The 27,789-nt window shown below is 38.8% G+C and overlaps 1 protein-coding gene across 5 annotated transcripts in view; it reads right to left on the bottom strand.

Annotated features, from left to right (window-relative positions):
• The window catches only part of PATJ (PATJ crumbs cell polarity complex component), a 365,326-nt gene that overhangs the window by 98,751 nt on the left and 238,786 nt on the right, over positions 1–27,789 (bottom strand). For all 5 annotated transcript variants that reach the window (XM_045035937.1, XM_023258767.2, XM_045035940.1 and 2 more), the window contains 2 exons: positions 26,568–26,659; positions 10,252–10,324 (listed from right to left, as the gene is read on the bottom strand). In XM_045035937.1, the coding sequence (XP_044891872.1) occupies positions 10,252–10,324; positions 26,568–26,659 (165 nt within the window). The remainder of the gene's footprint in view (positions 1–10,251; positions 10,325–26,567; positions 26,660–27,789) is intronic.

The following is a 27,789-nucleotide window of genomic DNA, read 5'->3' as shown; positions in this document are numbered from 1 at the left end:
TATTCATTCTCTCTCTCTCTCTCTCTCTCTCTCTGCCAACCCCACCTCCCTGCTCGTGTGCACACACTTGCACACGCTCTCTCTCTTGCACACTCTAAAAAAAGATTTGAATAAAAACAAAAAAGAATACCCTTTACATCTACACGTACAGAATTATCACACAGAGCCATGTCTCAAATGTCACTTATTCCATAAATCCTTTCTTCTTCTTATCTGGAAGACAGCTCTTTTTCTTCTAACCTCACTTAACATTTTTCCTGAATTTCCTATGTCACTTAATTTGTATCCTAATTACATATATATGGAATTGATCCTCCTGATGAGACCGAAACATTCTTGAATCTAACATCTGTGCCTCGTTCATTTCCTTTGAGCCTTCTTTTTATTCAACCTAGGTCTGTCTCATTTCAAAGTCAATGCTCTTTTTAACTCTACCATGAACCCCTTCTAAAGCTCTTCCTCTGTTTTTAGTTACTGGTTTAGCTTGAGATGGTTCTATAGAGGAGGATTTCAAATAAAAATCTAGATGGAGAGGAGTCAGGTAAAAAAAGGAAGTTGGAATTGAGAGAGGTTAACAATAAAGCATGTACTTTCCTAGGAGAGTTCATGTTTATAGAAGAGTTTTCATCCTTCAATGAGGCACAGAACAAAACAATGTAGGTTCTGTTCTGAAAACAGAATGGTTCACATGTGTTAGGCAACCTTTAAAATACCCTGCTGACTAGGAGCTTAGAAATGAGGAATCAGTCAGAGATGGGAAGAGGAAAATAGGTCAGCAAGCATGACTTCCAAAGTCCAATTGTATCACGGTGGTTTGAAGACCATCTGGCTGGTGGATGGTGGCCCAGTGACACCCAAGATGATTCAGCTAATTTGGATAACGGGTGTTCCCTTCCTTCCTTTCTTGCTGATCCTCAAACCACCTGTCCAAAGTTGTCTGGGCGGCCAAGGCTGCTCAAAGAGAATGACCTTTTCCCGTGAAGATCACAGGTAGTAGATTCTGTGGTGAATTATGTTTTAAAGATGAATGAAAAGAGGGGCGCCTGGGTGGCCCAGTCGGTTGAGTGTCCAACTTTGGCTCAGGTCATGATCTCACGGTTTGTGGGTTCAAGCCCCGCGTTGGGCTCTGTGCTGACAGCTCAGAGCCTGGAGCCTGCTTTGGATTCTGTGTCTCCTTCTCTCTCTGCCCCTCCCCCACTTGTGCTCCATATCTCTCTCTCAAAAACAATTTTTTAAAAAAGATGAATGAAAAGAAAAAGTAAGGCTCATGATTGTATGTTTGCCACAGATTTTACCTAAATAAATAAATAGGCTGATGAGAAATGCTGTTCAATTCTCAGACGTTCCTTCCAAACCTTCAGGAAGTTCTAAACTCCCTAAACTCCTTCCCTGGGGTCCTCCAAAATCTACATAAAGTGGTGATAGTTTTTATTTTTATACTACTTAATTTTTTTCATACCCACCACTATAGTTTTCCCCAACCAGATAATGACATTATGAGAGAAGGAATTTATGTTTTTATATGAGAGGTTATCAATAAATTAGTTAAGGATGTTACTGTAGATTGGAAAAACTGCACTTTTTCCAATTTAATTTAATTGGAAATTTAATTCCAATTTAATTTCCAATTTAATTTTTTAGTTAAAAATTTTTTAAATTAAATGTATTTATTTATTTATTTTTAAATTTACATCCAAGTTAGTTAGCATTTAGTGCAGTAATGATTTCAGGAATAGACTCCAGTAATTCATCCCCTATGTATAACACCCAGCGCTCATCCCAATAAGCGTCTTCCTTAATGTCCCTTGCCCATTTAGCCCTTCCAGCAACCCTCAGTTTATTCTCTATATTTAAGAATCCCTTTTGTTTGTCCCCTTCCCTGTTTTTATATTATTTTTGCTTCCCTTTCCTTATGTTCATTTGTTTTATATCTTAAATTCCACATGAGTAAAGTCATATATTTGTCAGAAAAACCACACTTCTGATTTTAAAAAAATTTTAATGTTTTTATCTTATTTTTGAGAGAAAGAGAGAGACGGAGAGACAGCGAGTTGGGGAGGGGCAGAGACAAAGGGAGACAGAATCTGAAGCAAGCTCCAGGCTCTGAGCTGTCAGTGCAGAGCCCTACGTGGGGCTTGAACTCACGGACTGTGAGATCATGACCTGAGTGGAAGTCGGATGCCTAACCGACTGAGCCATCCAGACGCCCCAAAACCACACTTCTGATTCATTAAATGCTCCATAGTGTTGTTCCCTTACTTCTTCATTTACCATGACAAAACAGTTTATTAATATATAAAAATAAAGCTATTTTCATTATTATTATTTTTTTTTTAATGTTTTTTTTTTTTTTTGAGAGAGAAGCAGAATGTGAGCAGGGGTAGGCAGAAAAGAGGGAGACATAGAATCTGAAGCAGGCTTCAGACTCTGAACTGTCAGCGCAAAGCCCGACGTGGGGCTTGAACTCATGAACCATGAGATCATAACCTGAGCTGAAGCTGGATGTTTAACTGAGTCATGTAGGTGCTCCCTTTTAAGATTTTACTAAGCAAATTAAAAAAACAAAACAGCAACTATACCTCCTTTAAACAATTGAAAGTTTTTTAAAAATAAAGCTTATATTGGTTTAAATTTTATCATGCCCACATTTCCCAAACTCAATGCTCTCTTCCAAAAAAACCACAGGATGATTTATTTGTCTCATTGCCAGCCTAAATTCACAAATATTTCTTTCTGCAAAGTCATGTTGACTAGATGTGACAAATTGAATTTCTTTCTTCTACCCCCATCGTAAGCATATTTCCTAGGCTACTCTGAATTCCAGTAAGGTAGTCCACAATTAAAGATAAAATAGGAATTATGCTAATAGCACTCCCTGGGTAATCAACCTGTCCATTCTTTATGAGGCCTGCCTCATCTCACTTAGTATTCAAAAAAGCACAACTTCTGAGAAAGAAAAAAATTAAAGCTCTTGCTTCTATAAAGATATTCTAAAAGATTCAGCCTGCCTTGTTGAGGACTGTAATATCTTACAACCCAAGTATACTTGAGCCTTGAGCACCTCTTCCAAGACCACAACAGTGACTTCCTAATTGGGTTTCCCTCTCTGAGATATCCTTGACATGCTATTAGACTAACCTACCTGAAGTAGAGCCCTGATCGAACTATTTCACTGTTCAAAATGCCTTCAACAGCTCTGAGTACCTAATACATGAAAATCGAACCTTCTGAGATTTATTTTTTTTAAGTTTATTTATTTATTTTTTTGAGAGGGGGTGGGGAGAGACAGAGTGCAAGTGGGGGGAGGGGCAGAGAGAGGGAGACACAGAACTCAAAGCAGTCTCCAGGCTCTGAGCTGTCAGCACAGAGCCTGACACAGGGCTTGAACGCACGAACTGCGGGATCATGACCTGAGCTGAAGTTGGACGCTTAACCCACTGAGCAACCCAGGTGCCCCCAAACCTTCTGAGATTTAAATTCAAGCCTCTCATTTGATCTCGATTTACTTTTCAAACCCCATCTTCTATTACTCCCTTTCACATACCATTACTCTTCTCCCCATTCCAAACCCTTATTTTTCTTATTTCCGTGTTTTTGTTTATACTATTTCCACATTCTTATCTAACCATATTCATATTTTAAAATCCAATCTACTCATCAGAAATAGCTTACCAGGAAATAATATTCATCTTCTCTGAACTCGTCTTAAAGCTTTATCTTTTAGGACACCTTGTTTTAGTAATATACATGTGTTATTTTCCTTATAAGACTAGAAGTTCTTTGAGGTTAAGACACTTTGTGCATGATCTACAAAGTGGATATACGATAAGTAGTAGCAGAATAAATTAAATCAATAAGAAGTATCCAACACTGAAATGAAGCATCAAGGATACAGTAGAAAAGCCTAAATATGGTTCACCCCAGGTGCCTGGGTGGCTCAGTCTGTTAAGCGTCCAACTTCGGCTCAGTTCATTATCTCACAGTTGGGGAGTTCGGGCTCCGTACTGGGCTCTGTGCTGACAGCTCAGAGTCTGGAGCCTGCTTCAGATTCTGTGTCTCTCTCTTTCTCTGCCCTTCCTCCACTCACACTCTAAACATTAAAAAAAAAAAAGCCTTAATCACCCCATTCACTTATTCAACAAATACTAAAAATTTTTTTTTTAATGTTTATTTACTTTTGAGAGACAGAGCATGAGCAGGGGAGGTGCAGAGAGACAGAGAGGGAGACACAGAATCTGAAGCAGGCTCCAGGCTCTAAGCTGTCAGCACAGAGCTGGATGTGGGGTTCGAACTCACGGACCGCGAGATCATGACCTGAGCCAAAGTCAGACACTCAACCGACTGAGTCACCCAGGTGCCCCAAATTACTCAACAAATATTAAGCAAGTGCCATATGCTAGGATCTGAGAATAAAGTGGTCAAGAAGATAGTAGGCCAGTCTGCCAGAAGTTTATAATTTAGTGTGGTGCATATAGTCCTACATTCTTAAAATGTTGAGCTGGTGAGAGAACTATAAGCAATAAAATCCTAGTTGAGAAAAAATCCTCATTGAGAAACTCATTTAGAAATGGGTCTCTCTTTTCTATAAGGCCCAGGTGACATCACATAAAGGACAATTTTTACTTTTTAAATGAACTATGAATATTACTTAACTATGAAGGGAGTTAAGATTACTGAAGGGAATGATGTGAGATGAAGTTAGTCATAATATCTCACATTTCAACACTTATTATATTCCAGGTGCTATGCATTATTTTATTCATTTTGAATAATAGAAAACTTGAAGTTGTTTTCTGTGTGTGTGTGTGTGTGTGTGTGTGTGTGTGTGTGTGTGTGTGTGTGTGTGTTTTAAGTAGGCTTCATGCCTAGCACAGAATCCCAACATGGGACTTGAACTCACAACCCTGAGATCAAGACCTGAACTGAAATCAAGAGTCAGACACTTAACCAACTGAGCCACCCAGGTGCCCCTGGAGGAGTCTTTCAAAAAGCAATCCTTCAAGAAATTATTGGTTGTGAATTAATAAGGAGGAAGTGGAGAGTCAACCCAGATGGAAGAAACAATAGGAATAAAGACCTAAGTGTTGGAGAGACCAAGATATGTGTGTGTGGGGGGTGGGTGGGTGGCATGAACAGACACATGGAGAGGGTCTAGTGCTTTACTATGCATTAATGAGAAAGGAAGGCTCATTAGCAGAAGTTGGGGAGGTAAATACAAAGCCTTAATTCCAACTTTGAAACAAGACTCTGAAACAGATCTGCTAGGCAAGAGTTATAAAAGAATTCTGACCAAGAGGACAAATATAGTAATATAGTAAGAAAATAAACCCTGTGTTGTATGCACCTGTTGAAAATGGAAGATGCTCGAAGCTGGGACTTTTGCTTTAGGGCTGTAACAATAGAAGTAGAATCACAACTGTAATGAGTTCTTACTGTTTGCCAAGAATAATGCTAAGTATTTTATAAACATTCAATTCTTCCAACAAATCCATAGAATTAATTATTATTATCAATCCCCCCTTTAAATGTGAGGAAATGGAAGTTTATAGTGTTTAACTGGCTCAAGTTCACTCTGCTAGTAAATGACAGAACAAAGATTAGGACTCGGATGTGTCTGAATTCCAAGCTTATGTTCTTAATCACTGTACCATACAGCTGCCCCGGTATTACAATTACCAAGAGTATAGCAGCAGAAATGCTAATAGTCCCTTATATATATGTATAGAGCTGCATGGATTATCAAGTAGTTTTACCTACATTTAGTGCTTGATTCTCATAACTACCTGCTGACACAGATGAGGAAGGTTATGAGTGTGGCTTTTACAGAAAAAACAAGACTCTGAGAAACTACTTTAACAAGGCCATCTTGTCAAAGAATCCACAAGAACCCACATCTTCAGACTTCTTGTCCAGTGTTCTTTTAGCACTCTTGTTCACTATGCCGGCACACAACTGCATGAAGGGATTTTGTTCTCTGCTATATCCTTGGTGTCTAAAACAGTATCTGACACACAATAAGGGCTGAATAAATATTTGCTCACTAAAGGAATGAATATAAGATCCCATTAGTGTATAATAATAGTGCTGTTCACTATGCTAACTGTTATCAGATCCAACTTACTAATGATAAGGTTATATTTCATCTGTTTGGTGATGATTTAAAAAAATTTTTTTAACGTTTATTTATTTTTGAGACAGAGAGAGACAGAGCATGAACAGGGGAGGGGCAGAGAGAGAGGGAGATACAGAATCTGAAACAGGCTCCAGGCTCTGAGCTGTCAGCACAGAGCCCGACGCGGGGCTCGAACTCACGGACCATGAGATTGTGACCTGAGCCGAAGTCGGACGCTTAACCGACTGAGCCACCCAGGCGCCCCTGTTTGGTGATGATTTAAATGAGCGAGTGCTTTCAGCGATATGTCACATGAGTCATGCTTGAGTACTTACTAAAAACAGCTGAGGAGGGGAAAATGCATAGTGACAGGGTCACAAAATCGAGAGGGAAGGGGTAAGGAAGCAGGCAGGAGAGCAGAGACACCTCTAGACTTTACTGGCCACCCGGAACAGGGCTATCACTCACCATTTGGTGGCAGTTTTTGGAGGCCAACAGTCTACAGAAAAACTAAAAAAAAACCCCTCTTTATAATTCAATTCATATATTCAATTATAATATAATAAAATGTATTTTTTACTGGTGACTAAATGATTAGAGCCATTTCTGTGGTTAGCACAGTTAAGAAAATGAAAAGCATAGCTAATTTGTATAATATACTTAAAAATTGAGTTAAATATACTTAAAATATTTGAATAAACAGTTTACATTAATTGAGCATTTACTCTGCACCATGAGCTGTACTAAATGCTGTGTGTGTGTGGGGATGTGTATTTTTATATATATATATATATATATATATATATATATATATATATATATATATATATAACTTCCTTAGCTCTTTACAAGTCTATGAATGTTTGGTAGTAATACCTCCAGGTACAGATGAGGAAGCTGATGTTGAATAGCATACCTCCCTCTGGGCATTTGGATATAGTATTTAGCCTCTCCAGACCCCACCCTCTTCTTCTGTAATGTAGAAATAATAATGCTGTCTCTCAGAGGACTGGATGTAAGTGGGATAGGAGATCACATTTTGAAGGCCGTTAAGACAGTGTTTGACACAGTAGACTCAAGATTCAATCATCCCCTTAAAATTCAGTTCCAAAGTGATTTTTTAAAAGTTTATTTATTTATTTTGGGAGGGAGGGAGGGAGGGAGAGAGAGAGAGAGAATAAGAAAAAGAAAGAGAGAGGGAGAGAACACGAGCAGGGAAGGGGGCAGAGAGAGAGAGGGAGAGAGAAAATCCCAAGTGGGCTCTGTGTCCCATGCAGGGCTTGATCTCACCAACTGTGAGATGACCTGAGCCGAAATCAGGAATCAGATGCTTAACTGACTGAGCCACTCACCAGGTGCCCTCAAGGGGATATTTTGATGGGAACATTCATAACTAACAATACCATAGAAAAAAAATTATTCTAAAATATGATTCCCCTTATTCCCCCCACTCCCTCCAAAAGATTTATATGGCGTTCTGTAAAGATGAAAATATTAGGAATTAAGTACTAGCATTTATTGAGTAGCTATTGTGTGTCAGGCACAAGATATATATGTCTTATTTAATCCTAACAATCCTATGAGGCGAAACTATTGTTACCTCCCTACACAGAAATAAAGGGAGGACAGAAGAGGTGCTCTAACTATCCAAGGCCAGGTGTCTAGAATAGTTACACTAGGATTTGAACTGAAGAGTATGGCTCTGGGGTCCTTCCTTTCTACCAACATGCTAACTGCCTTAGGTCTAAGAGTGAAAATCCCCATTGCTGGCAAGCTTTGGCTACATGGCAATTGGTAGAGAGTCAATACCTATCAATACAATCTTTTATGATAGAAATTGGTCAATATAAGTAAAGATTTTGAACATATTATACAGCTTATGACTCAGCAAATGTACACTGGGGGAAATCTATGCTATAGAAATAAAGGCATCGTTACCTAATAATTCTCTCTCTCACACATACACACTCACAATGTTTATTTTGGTATCCTTTTACTGGCCAACCCTTGGAAAATCATCTGGACATCTGTCAGTTGGAAATAATAGAGTATACCAAAATACGGCCATGATATTGAGCAAAAAAATAATTTTTTAATGAATAGAATCTATACCAGAAGCATGTATACTATGCATTTCAGATGTAACCTATCTAAAATCAACCTCTTAATTTCCACTTCTCTGCTGAAGAGCAGCTATTCTTCAAGAGACTAATAAAAGGCACCACCACCCACCTTCTTGCTCAAGCCAAAAATCTAGGTTTGTGCATGAGTCTCTGGTTCTCCTCAGCTTCCACATTTAATCAATCAAGTCTGATTCACCATCTAAAACTCCAAAAATCCACTCACTTTTCTTTGCCTCCAATACCAAGCCACCATCTGCATCTAACTGCAATCAGGCCTCACGGTGTCTGATGTCTTTTGGCATATTACTTTTACTTTCCCGTAGTCCATTCTCTACCCCATGGACTGTACATCAAGTCGTTTCATTCCCCCATCACAAACCCTGCAGTGGCTTCCAGCGCACAGAGGATAAAACCCAAAGTTCTCACTCTGACTCACAAAGCTCTTGCCCCATACCAGTCTCCAGGCTCCCAATATGCCTCCAGCCATATCCCTCAAATGCTCCAGCTCATTCTCACTTGAGAGTTATTTCTGTTCCCTCTGCAAAGAAAGCTCTCCCCCTTTATCTTTGTGTTTGGCTCCTTCTTATCATTTTGACCTCATTTACATTTCCCCTGTCCAAGAGGACTACCCTGACACTAACCAAAGTGTTACTTTGGATCACAAGCTACTTGCTTTATTTTAATTCTCTCCAAGTCACAGACCACTGTTGATAATTCTCTTGGTGTATTTATTCATTAATTTCCTTATTAGAACGTAAGCTGAACCACAGCAAGGAGCCTTCTGTTTTATTCACACCTATGTCTCTAACACCCACGACCATTTGATGCATAATATGCACTCCTCGAATGCTGGCTGAATGAAAAGAATGTGTACTGTACAATCAGGTTTTAACTACAAGAGACACCACTCACATATAGCTGTTTATTTTTGCAGTAGAAGAAAAGGAGAAAATATGGAAAGATACTAAACAGTAAATATTAACTTCCTTGGGGAGGTAGGGAAAGGAAAATTAACTTTTTCTTCTAGTAACTCTGTATGGTTTGACTAGTTACAATACGTATTTTTTTTTCTTTTTGGAATTAAAAAATAAAAAAAAATATACAGAGAATGTAATATTCCCTCAGCTGAGGAGACACTTGATTATATAGCTAGTTAGCTATCTAATGTACATCTATCTGTCTACTTCTAGAAGCAGATCAGCAGATCAATGTGATGGCAATCTTGTACTAGTAATTTCTCCATTAACAGATTAGTTATTTAAAGATACTTCTGATCATAGGTATTAAAGTATTTCAAAAACATAAAGAAAGAGGTACTGACAGCTACCAGAGGGGAGGGGGTGTGAGGATGGAGGACAGGTGATGGGGATTAAGGAGGGCACTTGTTGTGATGAGTGGCTGGTGTGGTACAGAAGTGTTGAATCACTAACTTGTACACGTGACACTAACACTACACTGTAGGTTAACTAGCTGGAATTTATTAAAAAAAATTTTTTTTTAACGTTTATTTATTTTTGAGACAGAGAGAGAGCATGAACGGGGGAAGGGCAGACAGAGGGAGACACAGAATCGGAAGCAGGCTCCAGGCTCTGAGCCATCAGCCCAGAGCCCGACGCGGGGCTCGAACTCACGGACCGTGAGATCATGACCTGAGCCGAAGTCGGACGCTTAACCGACTGAGCCACCCAGGCGCCCCTAACTAGCTGGAATTTAAATATAAACTCAAAAAAAATCATTTTTCCAATAAATTTTGAAATGCTCTGTTAGGACAAATTATAGATCTGGAAGAAACTTGAAGGAACTTTGAGGAAAGCAATACTTACATGTTAAGTTCTAATGTCTTTGATATTACTTTATAATCATACCTCAAATACTTTCTAATTAGGGAACTTTCCTATCTCGCACATTCCATGAATTTTGAATACCAGGTACTGACAATCAAAAATGCTAGAATTGGAAAAAATAATCATGACAGATCCATCTAAGTCACGGCAAGCTCATTAGGAGCCATTTTACCTCAACAGAAGATGGGTAACTTGAGGGTAATGGAAACGGAGCAACGGCCATCTGATTGACTGCATCTTCATTTCTGTGGATGTGAAAATAGGCAGAATCAGCACACACCAAACGCTAAGTTTCTGGCTCAAGATACAACCATTTCCTCTGTTGAAAATGCATACACAGCACCTTAGAATAAAAAATATGTACAGATGTATACTGGTTTTAAGCATGCAAACCTATTAAGCACAAAAAGGGATGTATTACCCCAGGGACAGTAAGATGTGATTATTAGTGACAGAAAATGATGATGTTAGGGGTTAGCTAGATCCTGCTTACTAAGTCAGGATCATTTTGGAAAGACATCAACTCTTTCAGCACTGTTGAGTGTAAGTTTTTTGAATGGCCGTGTGTAACCTCTAGGCCCATTAATATCCAGACCATTTTGTTCTTTGAACTGGAAAGGTTCCTGGCTCCCTCACTTGGCTTCTAACTTTGTTATGCCAAATGAAGGTCGATGGGATGTGTATGACAGGCCCTGCATGGGTGGGCACTGTGAGGAGGAGTGATGGATGGGGAGAGCAGAGATCCAGACAAATGTGGGTCAATCCCCCTCCTCCTCATCCTAATGGGAGCAGAGAAGGTGGGAGCTAAAACTTCATCACCAGGGTCACAGGTACAGAACAACTCCTAGAATACCAGTTCTGATTATTTGGGCCCATTTCCATGACATTACCAGCATATGATAGGTGGTGATTTCGTGGGAGATTTAACCTTTACTATTCATTCATGATGCATAACCAGTAATAATTATCTCAAGATTTATGTGAAGTTTGACTTTAGGTTTCACAACATAAACCAAGGAAGATCACAAAAACGCTTCTTCCTGGTACGTAAAGCTCTAAGACTGCTCACGGATCTCTCTCCATATGACCAGTATATCCAGGATAGCCACTACCTGACTTGGTATGGCATTCAAAATCCAAACCCAATGTATTTTTTACTTCTCACCAATAGGAAAAATACATTGGTCCATGCCATTCCTGCTTTGGTGCTTTAATCATATCACTGCATTTACCTGAATTGTCTTTATTAAATTTCTAATCCACCCATCCTTCTCCTCCAGTGTGAGTTCAATAACCTCAATTAAGTGAATTATTCCCTTATGTTAAAAGACTATCTCTACATTGATGTCTTCCAAATTCATATGGTTAGCCCAGGTCTTTTTCTGAGCTTAATATCTGCATATCTAACTCCTACTTTATATTTCCACCGGATGTCTTATAAACATCTCAAATAAAATAGATCTCTTTATCCCACTAGTCGCCAGAGGGTTCCATGATCAATCCTCCTCACTTGAGTAAATATCAACAAAGTCTGCCCCACTGTTCAACCAGGAACTGGGGAGTCATTCTTGAAACCTCTAACCCCTCAGCTGTATATCCAATCAAGAAGCCTTGTTAATTCTACCTTCAAAATGTATCTTGAGTCTTTCCACTATTATCATTTCTTATCAGAGTTAACAGTAAGAGCAACCTATTTCTCCAGTGTATTCTTCACCCAGCAGCGTTATTATGGTTCTAATACATAAATCTGGTTATATTTCTATCCCCTGCTTAAAATACCCCTATGGCTTATTATACTTAGGATCAAGTCCACAATTGTTAGGGAGGCTGTAAGGCCTTGAGCAATCTGTCTCAGCCCCCATCTCTGGCTTGTTCTCTCTTCTCCTGGTTCCCTTGGCTCTAGTCTAGTTATATGAGCTTTCTTCCCATTTCTCAGCTGAGCCAAGCTCCATCCACCTCAGGGTACTAGCTAGCCCTATTCTCTTCCGCTCTGCTCAGCCATTGCCCAAATCCTTCGTCTGATTTATATTCTTACTTCTTTTTCCTAGCTGACCATAAACATCATTTCCTCAAATAAGCCTTCTAGGACCTCCACTATATGCATATGGCACCCTATACAATAATTGTAGTTATTGTCTTTCATAATTTACCTAACTGATCTGCATAAACATGTGCTTCTAGATGGTAAGCACTCCGAGGACAGGAACCATGTCCTTCCTACTCTCTCTTACATTAATTAGGGCAAACAGTGCCTGGCAAACAGTCTGTACTTAACAGAGTTGTTAAGTGAACTGAACTGCAAGAAGTCTAGGCTGATGTAAATTTTATGTGGAAATAGGCAGAGTATATATAAATAAAGAGATGAAGTCTAGGTACCATTCCTTATTCTAACCTTCTAAGGTTCTTGGATTATCTAGCATATGAGTCAAACCAAAGCAAGAGGGAGAAAAACTAGAACCATAAAGTGACACAGCATATGAAGAATGTATCTAGTTTTTCTGACCGCATCACAGATGCCTTGAGCATGCACTATTAAGAGATGGTTATTGTTTTTCAGGGAGTACAATCCATTCCTCAGCAGTTTGCTCATACACAGAAGAAGCAATCAGTTACCTCTGGATAAGTAACAGCATTTCAAAGTGGTAATTCCCTTTCACATTCATTTTCCTCCACTGAATAACACAATAACTTATAACACAATAACACAATAACACAATAACACAATAGCTTAGAGCTGAAAGCCAACAGGACACGTCTGCTCCAGACTCAGAACTCACGGGGCAGAGTACATTTGGCAGTAATTAAGCAGATGGCTTTTCATACTTCTTTCAAAGGTTACCGGCATTAAAAATATGGCTGCACATAAATTCTTATTGAGAAGTCATGATTACCTGGACCAAGTTACTTCAAATCAGCCAAGTTATCCCTTCATAATTTAATGATTTTCTCCAAATGAGTATGACTTTAATGGCCTTTAAATTCTACATTAATTTTTTTAAACTTCACAAAATAGAACACTACAATTACTCTCAATGGAGAGAAAAAAGTGCTTTAAAAAGTTATAGTTCATAATCCTTTATAATCCACTTACCAGGGAGTGTTCACACACCTCCACGTCAAGTAAGCAAAGACCTGACAATTTTCAAGAGAAATGAGTAGGAAGAGGGAAGCCAAAGGACAGAAGGCATTCACACTTCAAACAAGCAGTCAGCTTGAATGACTTCTGGGGACCCTTCGGCCCTTCCTCTCCTGTGATTCTCACAAGGAATAAAACCTATTTGCTTTATAATTTACCTTTCCTTTCCAATATAATTAATGTAAGTTTCTTAGGCCCAGGCGCCCCATACAGGACACAATCAGAAATTGTAATTGCTTATTGGTATTTTCATAATTATCGTCAACAGCTGTTGAGAGAGATAATGGAGTGCTACCATGGGTAAGAGTGAGAATACTTTTCCAGAGTACAGAACCCTGTATGTGTATGTCTGTATCACTGTATTTTTCATGCTCTATTAAAATTACCTGTGCTGTCCTCTCTCCCCCTTGAAGCCCAGGGATGGGATCTTATCTTTTTACATCCCTCCAGCTTGTAGGAGGGTACCTGACAGAGTAGGGGTATTATAAACGTCTGTTGAATAAAGGTGATCTTAACAAGGCAGGAAAAAGACATGGAAACAGAACTATCAAAACTATGCCCTGTGTTTTTCAAGCTGCTTCAATGAGTTAATGATAGTGTACTGCCTCTAGCCAGGCAGCTATCAGTACTTGCCACATTAAGGGACATTTCTTGGGGTGTCTGCCTAGCTCACAGTAATTCCCTGAATAGGCCAGAGTAGCAATGTCTACGTTGTGTAACAATGACAGCCTGCCTCAACCTTAGTGGATGGAGGGAGAAAACACCTGTCTCAGTTTGGGCAAATCAGATTCTTTCCCAGGGACTCAAAATTTAGGACAGACACAGAGATCAGGAATGCAGTAGCTAGATAATAACAAATGAAGTGCTCAAGGCTAAAGAGGGGGGTTGAGAAATCACTTCTGACATCTCTGGAGTCATCCTGATTTCTTCAGTCTTAGATGTAAAGCCCCTTCTTAAGAGCCCCTGAGACATCCTTGTATTCTTACAATGCATTCTCCTTTATTTTTTTTAAATGTTTATTTTGAGAGAGAGGGGCGGGGTAGGGGAGAGGGATAGGAAGGGGCAGAGAGAGAGAGGGAGAGAGAGAATCCCAAGCAGCCTCTGTGTTCTCAGCATAGAGCTTGATGCGGGCTTCAATCTCATGAATCATGAAATCATGCACTGAGCTGAAGCCAGGAGTCTGATGCTTAACCATCAGAGCCACCCAGGCGCCCCCTGCATTCTCATTTAATTTAAGCTGGCTAGCATTTACTAATTAGAGTAAACTCAATAATATAGCTCTGATTTTGTTTTGAATACATTTAGTTTATTTAACAAATATTTATACTAGGGGTACAAAGATGAAGAAAACATCATTTCTGCCTTTGATGGTATTAGCCATTAGTAAGGAATATAGCTATATAAGTAAATGGACAATTACAATAATGGAATTAACTATACAGGGACTGTCAATTTAGTTCTTCTCCAAACAGTTTCTAGGAACACACCCAGTTCAGTTTCTTGTAGAATATACTTGTATTTATCACAAATATACATTCTAGATCCTGATTTCAATTCTATTTTGTTACAAAACTACACTCATTGGCAGTTGTGTTAGTTAGAATTCTAAAAAGGTTCCCAAGATTGTTGCCGCCTGGTTTACATACTGCATAGGATCAATTTCACTTCCATGATTAAGTAATATTAAACAGCACAGCTGACTAGAATACAAAGAAAGATGATCAAGTGGAGCCTGACCCAATCATACCGGCCCTTTAAATCTGGAGATGTCACTCCCCAGAGCTCCAATGCCCTGATCTCCTAAATTAGTAGTTATTTCACAGGAATCCTAAAGAATGCTTGGAGGTCAGAGACAGGAAGTCAGAGATTAGAAATATCATTGCTGGAGGATGCCTGGGTGGCTCAGTAGGTTAAGTTAAGCATTGGACTCTTGGTTTTGGCTCAGGTCATGGTCTCAGTTTCATGGGGTCGAGCCCTGCATCTGGCTCCATGCTAAGAATGTGGAGCCTTCTCTGTCTCTCTGTCTCTCTCTCTCTCTCTCTGTCACTTTCCCACTCGTGCTATCTTTGTCTCTCCCAAAATAAATAAATAAAACCTAAAAAAAAAAAAAAAAAAAAAAAAAAAAAAAAAAAAAAAAAAGAAATGCCATTGCCGGTTTGAGGATGGGGGAGGCCATGTGGTAAAGAATATGAATGGTCTCTAGGAGCTGAGAGTAGTCCTCATTTGAGAACCAGCAAGGGCATACAAGACATCAACTAGGATGAACTTGGAAGTTGAATTTTTTCCAAGATTTCAGACAAGAACTTAGAACGGACAACACTTTGGTTTCTGCCTTGTGATACACAGCCATGCTGTGCCAGACATCTGATCTACAGAACTGTGAGCTAATAAATAGGTGTTGTTTTAAGCTATTAAATTGGCGGTAATTTGTTACACAGCAAGAGAAAACTAGTACACGGCACAATTCTTTGATTTGGAAAATATGGTCACCAGAAACATACCCATATATCACTGTTCTAAATGTCTTTCATGGATTAACTCATTTAACTTGCATTAACAGCCCTATGTGGTAATTACAATGATTTTCTTCATTTAACACAGAGGGTAAGCAACCTGACCAAACTCACAAAGCAAATGAATAGTACGGCCAAGGTTGAAACCTGGCAGTCTGGCCTCAAAACCCACTCTTTTAGCTACTACACTACAGTGTTTCCCATTTTAACAACCTGCCCCAGAGCCACATATGTCTTCTCTTACATACCCAAGCCAATAGTCCTAGACTCACCTTAGGGAAAAGTTCTACTAGGTCACAATTTACTCTTAAAGCTATTTCATAATTTTCCTTAGGGCAAGAAGTATGAAAGTTTCTGAGTTTGCTCACTCTATCAACTTTTTGTACTTAAGTTCTGAGCGTCATGTCTTCATTACCTAGTCTTTGTACAGATATAATGACTATAAAATGCTTTAAAATACTCATCGTGTTTGATAGTGCATGTAGCATGATAAAAAATACAGCAGAGTGTAATTCCCTCAATATTCTTCCGTGACCATAATTAGAACTGTTCCTAAATCCTCTGGCTTGTACTTTCCTTCTTTAAAGTTGAGCCGGTACTTGAACCAAGTACTTGGTAATCATGGAAATACATGTTGAGATGGAACATGCTGCCTTGTACTTTTTTTTTTTTTTTGTGCCTATTTTGGGCCCTTGTAGTTTATTCTTTATTTTTTAAAATTTTTTTAATGTTTATTTATTTTTGAGAGAGAGCACGTGCACACAAGGTGGGGGGATAGGGGCAGAAAGAGAGGGAGACACAGAGCCCAAAACAAGTTCCAGGCTCTGAGCTGTCAGCACAGAGCCCAATGCAGGGCTCTAATTCATCAACTGTGAGATCATGACCTGAGCCAAAGTCGGATGCTTAACTGACTGGGCCACCACTAGGCACCCCTACCGAGTATCCTTAAATACAGAAGCAGAAAGTAGAATGGTAGTTGCCAGAGGCTGCAGGGTAGGGGAGGGAGAATGGGGAGTTACTTTTTACCAGGTAGAGATTTTTAGTTTTACAAGATATAAAGAGTTCTGCAGATAGGTCGTGGTGACAGCTGCACAGCAGTGTAACGTACTCATTGCCATCGAACTGTACGCTTAAAAATGGTTAAGATGGTGGACTTTATGTCATACATATTTTACCACAATTTAAAACAATTAAGCAGGGGCGCCTGGGTGGCGCAGTCAGTTAAGCGTCTGACTTCAGCCAGGTCACGATCTCGCGGTCTGTGAGTTCGAGCCCCGCATCAGGCTCTGGGCTGATGGCTCGGAGCTTGGAGCCTGTTTCCGATTCTGTGTCTCCCTCTCTCTTTGCCCCTCCCCCGTTCATGCTCTGTCTCTCTCTGTCCCAAAAATAAATAAACGTTGAAAAAAAAAATTTAAAAAAAAAATAAAAAAAAAACAAGCAAGACACAAGAACAACAAAGTGTGCAGAGACTATATTTGAATTACTTAGAATGTCACTTAAAAATCATTATTGTCGGGGTGCCTGGGTGGCTCAGTCGGTTGAGCGTCCGACTTCAGGTCAGGTCATGATCTCACGGTTCGTGAATTCAAGCCCCACGTCAGGCTTTGTGCTGACTGACGGCTCAGAACCTGGAGCCTGCTTCGGATTCTGTGTCTCCCTCTCTCTCTGTCCCTCCCCTGTTTGTGTTCTGTCTCCCTCTGTCTCTCAAAAATAAATAAAAAAACATTAAAAACAAAATCATCGTCTCCAGACTGCTGTGGTTCTGCCACTTGGAAATTCACTTTCACTAAACCCGTAGGATCTTATTTTATACCAACAAAACAACACTATATGAAAAACAGAAGTTTTGTACCTGAATTCAGCCAGGATAGCTGAGTAGGCAGATTTCATTTTTTAAAATCTATTCTAAAATGATTACAACTGCCATCTAGTGCCTAACCCAGTGTTTAAATACACACACAGAGTTGAATAAATGAGTGATACAGGAACACAGCTAAACAGGCCTAAATGTTATTTTCTGGTTGTACTAAATATAGTGATGGGAGACACTTGAGGACAGGAAAAATAAACTCTACATTTGCTTTATTAATTGGGACACGACACTGAATTAACATTTGGCTAGGAAAGCTCAATATAAATGAACCAGAAGTAACATATAAAACAAAGCACATCATTATATTTCAGTGGGAGCAAAACTCCTTTCTGTAAAGATTCCAAGAGAGGTTTCAAACTCTATGAACAGACTGAATAGTTTACAATTTCCAATTGTAAGAAACCTCCCAAATAGCAATATGCTGAATCTGAAATAAATGACCAATGACAGTAGAATTATGAACTTTATTTACTTGGCATTCCAAACAATGTCAGTAATGAGGGCTGCTGGGAGTAACTCAGCATCCAGACCCACATTTCACAAACGTGGCCCCAGGCAAGTTCTAAATAACTGTTGCCAGTTGTGCAGAGGAAAAGGTAGCTCATAAAATATCTGGCAGTGCAGGTTGGTGGGAGGGTTGATGTAGAGAGCTTAGAACTGGATGGATGGGATGATTTAGCCTAATATGTTTCTCAGAGAGGTTCTTTCTGAAGGATAACATAGTAGATACCCTCAGCCATTTGTCTCTTTATCCTGGCTGGCAAAGCCTTAATGGTGTTCAGATATCCAGCCCTCACTAAAAGGCCATGTGCTGGGGAAAAGTGACTTCTTCCACCGCAGGTAAAAACGCAGGATAAATCCTGCCTAATTCCTCTGAGATAATCATGGCAATCCAATCTCATTTCAAGAGCCAGTGAATGGTTTGGCAATGGAAATACGTCATACTGGAGATACGCAGTGGAGACCTGCTCAGAGGTCTTGTGATTTGCTGAAGAAGTCTGAAGGATAAAAATTTGTCAGAACCAAGGGTAAAAGCCTGTGGGTGACCAGAAAATGTGCAGAAGAAACCATCTCACTCCGGCTGCTCATGATTTGTTCAGATAGCTCACTTTTATTACCCTCCTCATTTATTAGGATTCTTTGGCAACAAGCACGAGAAATGAATTTGGACCAACTAAAGCAAAGGGAATTTATTAAAGGGATACAGGGATCTCACAAAACACAAGCAGGCTACATGATTAGATTTGGAACATACAGGAACTAAGAGGCCTCCAGAAGACAAGGAAGCAGGAAAACAGAATGATGTCATAGCAGGAACCTCCTATTAAGGCCCTGTGGTTTCATGAATAAACACCATTTATATAAAATCACTCACGTAATGTGAGTGCTTCCTAGTCTAAGCAAAGGTATCATATTGCCTAAGTTTAGGTCACATGACCAACCCTGGGCCACATCTCAGAAGTGAAAGACAGGGCCCCTTCAGCTTACACAGAGGAAGAGAGGCATCTAGCTGTACTGTTTTTACTGTTCCACCATAGTATATGTATTGTGTGAGTGTGCGTGTTTCAAAAAGAAAGTCCATCTAAGGAAACAGATATTCTACAAGGAAAGGAGAAGTATTGACCAGCCAAAAAAAAAAAAAAAAAAAAAAAAAAAAAAAGGAAAGAGAAACTTCCCAAACATGATTAGAAAACCAGGCACAATTAGGTGTTTGAGTGCTAAACGAAATCAAACAAATATAGTCATAATTTTCCCAAGCTGGTACCATGTTAAGGATGGGGAGTAGCAAAGAAAAGAAGAAATTACCAATTTCTTGAAATAAAATAATGAAATAAAAATGATTTTTTTCTTTTTTATTTATATATATATAATACATATATATAATACATATACATATGTATACGTATACATATATAATATGTATACATATACATATATAATACATATATATAATACATATATATATAATACATATATATATGTATGTATTTTAATTTTATTTTTGAAATCTACATTCAAATTAGTTAGCATATAGTGCAACAATGATTTCAGGAGTAGATTCCTTAATGCCCCTTTCCCAATTAGCCCATCCCCTCTCCCACTTTTTTTTTAAATGTTTTATTGTTTATTCTTGACAGAGACAAAGTATGAGTGGGGGAGGGGCAGCGAGAGGGAGACACAGAATCCGAATCAGGCTCCAGGCTCTGAGCTGTCAGCCCAGAGCCCGACGCGGGGCTCGAACTCACAAGCTGTTAGATCATGACCTGAGCCGAAGTCAGATGCTTAACTGACTGAGCCACCCAGGCACCCTGAAATAAAAATGATTTTCAAAGATACTTTATAAGTCATGCAAGAAAGTTTGATAGCGACACTTTATCTAATATACTGAATTCACCTGATTCACGAATGGCCCCAAAATGGCAAAATTTTGGGTCACTTCAGATTGACTAGCTACAATTACCTCCAAAAAAAAGGAAAACTTATGGCTTCTGTGGATATTCAAAAGAATATGCCATAGGCTTTCAAGATGATTCCAGAACTGGAATCCACCCAATGGAATCGTAACTGAATTAAGTGTACAACTTCCCAAGGTTACCATAGTAGGTCAAAGGGAACAATGCTTCTTATTTGGATGCATAACATCCAATGTCTTGACAAAAGATCAAAACACAAAACACTCCAATTCCACCTTGTTCTTGAACTAAAAGGCTTATAAATTCTACTTACAAAATAAAAGTAATAAATAATTAAAGTTACTCTTTAATATGGAGAGTACAATAAACAAGTATCAAAGAAATTAAGAAAGAGTCCGCATTGCAGAGCACTTGAGAGACTCACATGGGTCTACCATATGGTCCAACTAAACACAGAAGAGCTTTGAAACTGAAGAGTGTCTCTATCTTCCTTCCTCCTGCAAGTCCTAGAAAGAACTCAATGCTAACGACAGGCCTCTTCCTCAAATCTTGTCACATATCTCATGGATGATATTTTATTGTGTACTTGAAAAGGGGCATTACATTCTTTAATGGTCCATGAGAGTTGGAAGTATGCTTCCTCACAGATTTCAAAGCAGCTGATGTACACAGCTCATCCAATGATACTTTCAACGACTGCTTTTCTCGTAGAAGTAAATGGTCAGGTACATTGGGTATAATATCCAATCTCAGAAACCTTTGGGTTTCTGGACACACTATAGCTTTGCTTACTTATACTTCAGGTCTGAGCTTCAGCATCTTTCTCTGTAATACTCTCCCAAAGGCTCCAAAGTTTAGGTGAACTGTGTTTCCTATACATAAAGTACCCAGTACCTTTATCACTGGATGAGGTATCATGCTGCTTATTCTCTGCCTCCTCCTTTAGGGTAGAGATTGTAGTCTTTGTATCATGGACTCCGCAGCCCCAGCACAAGTAGGTACCCTGCAAATACTTGTTGAATAAATGCATGAATAGTTCTTTATGAAAGTTAAATTCATGCTCATTCCCACGATCTTTTTTCCTTCTTATTTAGATACAAAGAGCATAGCAAGGATTTTAAAAACAGGCATTTAATTCACTTCTTCAGATGGACTTCTCCCACAGATGACTGTGACATTCACATTAATTTCAAGTCAATATCATCTTTTCGGGATATGGCCAGAGGATAACGGGCCACCCTATATTTTTAGTGACAAAAACAAGACATATGCTCAATCGATACTGTATGGTAGCTCCCACGGTGAGTCCACTCTGAGTCAGTAGGGCTTGACAGCCAGCACTAAATCTTTCCATGGGGTTCAGTTTCACTTGGCCTCCCCTAGCCCCAGGAGTTTTTATAACAGTACACATTTTCCACATGTAATTAAGTAATGGAGAGTGAGTTGTTATACATGACATTTAATTTTCAGTAGTGGGGGAAGGTATGACAAGAGCTCCAGGCAAGATCATTAATCTCCTCGGATCCCTGCACTGCCAAATACAGCAATTCATTCTTTCTTGTATTAATATAGCTCTCCTCCTGTACTTAAGTTATAGTGCTTGTGTAGAGGGGATAATGTCCAATAGGAAAACCCACAGAACTGAAATGTATGGTACATAGTAAGAATTCGAGATTGTAAAATGCATCTGGACTATCCATTGTGGAATAATTTAGTATACCAGAGTCCCTGTGCGTCATAGGCACAAGTACATGATTACCAGATTGTCCAAAATCTAATTTGGGGGGAAAAAGGGAGGGAAGAGTGATTATGTAAGTCATGTATACATAGCAGCAGCAACTTGCTAATGTCACTAATGACTCACAGGCCTCTTGTGAATTAAAGGTCAATTAGTATATGAATAAATACAAGTGTTAAAAGAATACGACAAGGACATGATCACACAAATGTGTATCACTATAGACTAAAGGCCCTAGTTAATTAAAATGTTGCCTGCAGCATATTTTAACAGCTTTCTGTGATTACTGCTAATCATACTCTGAAATCTGTGGCTAGTTCCCATTTTTATCTCAATTGTCAATAAATTTGGAAAAAAGTTGCTGAGGCATACAAGCCAAAAATTTCTCTATAATGGAAATGCACAGAGAATCAATAATTTAAACTAAGGAAGGCAATATTACCAAATAGAAGCACTACCTATAAAGAAATACAATTTATAAGCATCAGTTTTTAAAGTAACATTATATAGCATAAGTTAGGCAGCTTAAAAGTATAATTGTACCTGGTGTGCTGAGGTGCTTTAAGTGCTAACTTCCTGAATCAATAGCAAATCAGTATTTAACTGCTTTAAGATTTAGTTCCCAAATAGGCACAACAAGGGTTCTCGTACCAATAGTCTAAAGGAGGTAACCTATAGGCAGAGGTTGAAAAATGTGGGGCGCCTGGGTGGCTCAGTCAGTTAAGTGTCCGACTTCCACTCAGGTCATGATCTTGCGGTTTGTGAGTTCGAGCCCCGCGTCGGGCTCTGTGCTGACAGCTCAGAGCCTGGAGCCTGCTTCGGATTCTGTGCCTCCCCCTCTCTCTGCCCCTCCCATGTTCATGCTCTGTCTCTGTCTCTCAATAATAAATAAATGTTAAAAAAAGAAAAATGTATCTAATTGAGTGATGAACTAGATAATCAGCCTGAAGGAGAGAGGATAGGTTGAGCAGCATCTAAAATGCACAGGTTACCATATTTAAATAGGACACCAGTCCACCATTATACCCCCACTGGTGACATATGCAGTGGATGAGCAATAACATATATTTTTTTATTTCTTTAAGTGTTTTATATTCTGACACTGATGTTATTCACCTCAGTAAAATCTATTATATTTTATTGACATGGGGATTAATTCACATTAATTAGATTTCTCTTTATACATTCTTTCATTAAATGGTACTCTTCTCCCTGTTAGAATATCAGGTCATCATTTCAAAGGAGGAGGAGGAGTACCTGCCTGGCTCAGTTAGTGGAGCATGCAACTCTTAATGCTCTTGATGTCGGGGCCGTGAGTTCAAGTCCCACTAGGCGTCGAGCTACTTAAAAAAATAAAATAAAAAAGGGAGAATAAGGGGAGAAGCAGCAGCAGACACAGGACTAAAAGAGATGTTTTAGGCAGGCTGTGTCCTTGTCTCTTATCCTAACCTTTATCAGAAATGGTTTTATATAGGGGTGCCTGGGTGGCTTAGTTGGTTGGGTGTCCTACTCTTGATTTTGGCTCAGGACATGATCCCAGGGTTGTGGGAACAAGCCCCATGTTGGGCTCCACGTTGAGCATGGAGCCTGCTTAAGAATCTCTCTCCCTCCCTCCCTCCGTTCCTCTCTTCCACTCATGCACACATTGTCCCCCCCCACCAAAAAAAGTTTTATATAATGATAGCTATATATATATATATAGTTATATAGCTATCTCTTCTAAGTGTTTTATCATTATGATGTTAATTAAAATTCTTAAATTGTGAATATGCTTCACTCGAAATAAATATTCCAGATTCTGGAATGATACAAAATATATATGAAGGAGTGGTTAATCTTTTCCTCCTCTTCCTTTATCCCTAACTTCTTTTTTTCTTCTTACTTCCTCCCCTTTTTCTGCCACCATCATCATCTTCATCACCATAGCAACAAACATTGCTGAGCCCATATTGCCAGGCAATTTATATATATTAGGACATTAGAAAAATCTATAAGCCAGCTATATTATCTACATACTGCAGATCAGGAAACTGACCAAACTCATATACTTGGGGTATTCTAGAGCTGGGTTTCAAGCCCAGACCAGGTGAATCAGGGATTCCTCTTTTTATCACTTATCATTCACGCTTGCTTTAGAAAAGAATTCGTCACTTTAGGTAAGACCTCTCTGTTAGATGAATAGTTCCTTCTCTTATGGAAATGGCAGCATTAATTAATAAAATGTTGGCACACAAATTATCAAATACATATCTATTGACTCAAACAAAAGGTTGTCAGCAGTGCATACATCTGTCTTGATTCAATTTAAACTAATTTTCCTTTACAGTCTCAAAGTGGATAGGACAATAGATTATTCAGAATCACACCTACATCTTTTTTCTCTCTATTCAGAAAGATAGAGACACTTGCCCCAACTTAGATTATTTGGGAAAGTACTGAAGAGAGGGACTTAAGTATGAGAAAGAAATTATTTTGTAAAATAATAAATTGATCTATATGTATCTTTTTTTCTGTTATCTTTAAATTCACAAAATCAGCCAAACTAACTTACTATGATTGTTACCTTTGGAGAATAAGTAATCTGGAATTGCTTAGAGGCAGCTGCAAGGAAACCTATTCAACAAACCTTTTCGAATGTCGACAATGTGCTAGGCACTATAATTTAAGAAAGGTTCATAATTAGATTGCATGTTTTGAATGTACATTGATACTTCCAAATTGCTTAAAATCCCTTCCAGTAAATAAGTATTCCGTGACATTCTCCATCATGCTTACACCATTAATTCACTGAACAAATCATTTCTTTGATTCTGATCTCCTCTGAACAATCAAAATTGAAATCATCACACACTAAATTACCGGGGCTTTATTACTATGATTAAAATTCTCCTCAGCTTTCTCTTCTATCTTCTAAACAATTTCAAATCATGTAACCTTTCTTTTTTGAAAGAGGAGGATTCTATTTCCCAACTACTTAATTGCATTAGATGGTTTCCTTTGGATCCTATTCAATTATCTTTTTGCTCTCTTTAAAGTGGGATGACCCAGAATGGGTGATAAAAGCCCCACAGACGGTGAGAGGTGACGGCGATGTTAATAACCATAATAGTTGCAGTAGTTGGTCAACATGTGCTGAGCACTAAGTGCAGACACCCGTGAGGGCTGTGTGTGCCTGCTTGTGGCATCCTCGCATGACTCTCCGCAAAGTGGTCAAGCCTACGTGGATGTCCGTCGATGGACACCTTCATCTCTGAGCGGCTGACCTTTCCTCAGGCCTGTTCATGTTTTCAGCCTCTAACTCCAATTTTGTAACCTCTGGCAACAGGAAGGGCAGAGAAACCCAAAAAGGAGACTGGTACCTCACATAAGACTTCAAGGTGAGTGAGCCAGAGGAAGGCTGGCGTAACACACAAAGACAGAAGAGAAGGAGAAAGGATTCACCCTTCAGAAGCAAGACTAAAACCTGGAAACCCAGAAGTGCCGCTGAGTGGGAGAAAAGGGTACCAGTGTATGATCTCTTCAGGAGCAAAACAGCAATAACACCCTGTGAGGCTGAAGTGATGGCATGGGAAGGAATATTTCAATCACCTACATTAGTGTCCATATCTGGGAACAAAACTACCCCTTAATCCCAGTGGTCCCTAGGAATGCATAGCTCTTACTGACAAATAACTAGTAATAGTAGGAAGAGGAATAATGATCATCAATGGCATAGAATGCCATTTAACACTCTTTCAGTCTTTACGCAGGAAAGTGTTCAACATTTCAGATTTTTGACATGTCACAGTGAATGAGGTAGGTGCTTTATTATTCCCATTTTATAGAGGATACCTGAGGCCCAGAAGGAAAAGAAACAGAGTGACAGTTAACATACAGGGTTAGCGGCATCACTGAGTGATAATTCTGATTTATCAGTCATTTTGATCCAATAAAAGGAATCAAACATTCCATTGCGGATGAGGCAATAGTAAATACCACCAACGAGAATTCCCAATTCTGACTTACTTATGCCAAAAGGACTCAGTCAGGTAGTACGCAGGGTATGGGAAAATGTGGAACCCCAAACACACCACACGACTCTAGACAGCAGAGTTCACATCTGCTCCCCTTGGGATTTCTCACCAGCATTTGATGTATACATTTTTTAAGTTCAAAAAGAGAGACAGTGAGAGCATGAGTGTGGGTGGGGCAGAGAGAGAGAGAGAGAGAGAGAGAGAGAGAGAGAACACCCCAAGCAGGCTCCATGCTGTCAGCACAGAGCCCGATGTAGGACTCGATCTCATAAAATGTGAGATTATGACCTGAGTCAATATCAAGAGTTGGAGGCTTAACTGAGAGCTACCCAGGCACCCCACACCAGCACTCTTGATATGAAGCTCCTAAAATGTTTCTGGGTTCTGTTTTCCTGCGTATTCTTTGATGAAGACATTAATGAGTCAGCAAATGTACCACATGATGGTGACAAGAGGAAGGGAAGTTAGAAGACTCTATTATATTTATAGAGAGGAAAACCAGCTCCAGGAAAGGAAGAAAATTTAAAAACCAAAATACAAATACTAGCCTCAACTACCAGTTCTATCATATGAAATGTAAATAACAAGAAAGCCTCATAATTGAAACAATCCAAATGTTTCTTAAAGTGACAGTTAAAAAAGGAAAATCTATTTTTAGGATATGGTGATTTTGTTAGACAAACCAAAGATAAAACATAGTCTTAGAAAATAATAACACCTCCAGAAGAAATCTTAGATTTTATTTTTTAAGAGATATTAATTTTAGAAAACCAGATGTATGCGTGTGTGTGCGTATCTTACCTGATGAAAACCAGCTTGACTTTTGATGGGGCAGTCTTAATAATGGCAGATGCATTTTGGTGGCTTCTTCCATACAGGATCTGATTGTTTATCTAATGGGGAAAAAATAAAATGCACTTGTAAAAATGCAATATGTTTGGTTTGTATAAAAATACACATGTATATATTTATACATTTATACAAATATAGGTGTATATACTTGGAATTAAACAATGAAGTCCATTCATTTTTAAGTGGATCCATGTAGGGCTCTTTAATGCTAAAAAATCTTAATATTGTTTGTAGTATGGATTAAAATACTAATTCCAAATAGCTATTAAAATCTCTTAAATTCAGTTTTGAATGCAGTTAATAAAGAGCATATAGTCCTTGAACCTTTTGCTAAACTTCAAGAGAGCAGTAGTTGAGCTAAATGTAAAAACTTTATGACAGATATATTTCCTACAGCCTTTCCAGATTTCTAAAAAATGTAGAAAACAGACTAAACTGTGGTATTCACCAGACCTCTGGAGGGCCCATTAAACACGATTCTGTAAATGTGTCAAGGTTATTACATAGCATAAATTTTGTTACTCCAGAGGAGGTAAGTATTCTTTCCCCATTTTAAATCAAATTTTAGATCAATTGCATGGAAACATTTTACTATACACAATCAATGAGCCATCTGCTCTTATCCAAGATATGGTGGAATTTCAACTTGATTGAGTTCGCCTAAATATGCTCTAAAAACATTGACATTCTAAATTTTTTTACTCCAGATTTTTCCAGTGATAAACTATGATGATAGTTGTAATCAATCTTTTATTTCATCCAATTGATAATAGCTCACACAGTTTTGGCTTTTCTCCTCTTGTCTCTTTAATAACTAGTTAATGATCTATACTGTCCCAATTTAACGGAGGCCTTGAAACTGTCTATTTAAGAGACAGTACAATATACTATATAAGGAATAGAAAATAGGGATTTCAGTTTTTTGTAATTAGCATTGGTCTGTCCTTGAGGTCTCTGAAATTTTGTGTTCGAAGACATACCTGGAAAAGGTTTTTGTCATAGCAGTTATAATGAGAAAGTGTATGGAAATGAACAGAGGAGGGAGCTGTCTGAAATGAAGCTCATCCATCATCTTGAAGTGGTAACGTGGGGATGTACATCAAAGTCTGTTGCAGAGACTAAACTGAAACTACCTTCTCACTATGTCCCTCATTCTATCAGCTTTTATTCT

Source organism: Felis catus, chromosome C1 (assembly GCF_018350175.1).
Source record: "Felis catus isolate Fca126 chromosome C1, F.catus_Fca126_mat1.0, whole genome shotgun sequence".
NCBI classification, from domain to species: Eukaryota; Metazoa; Chordata; class Mammalia; order Carnivora; family Felidae; genus Felis; species Felis catus.
The sequence above is the reverse complement of the archived record's forward strand: the minus strand, read 5'-3'. Positions and strand labels throughout refer to the sequence as shown.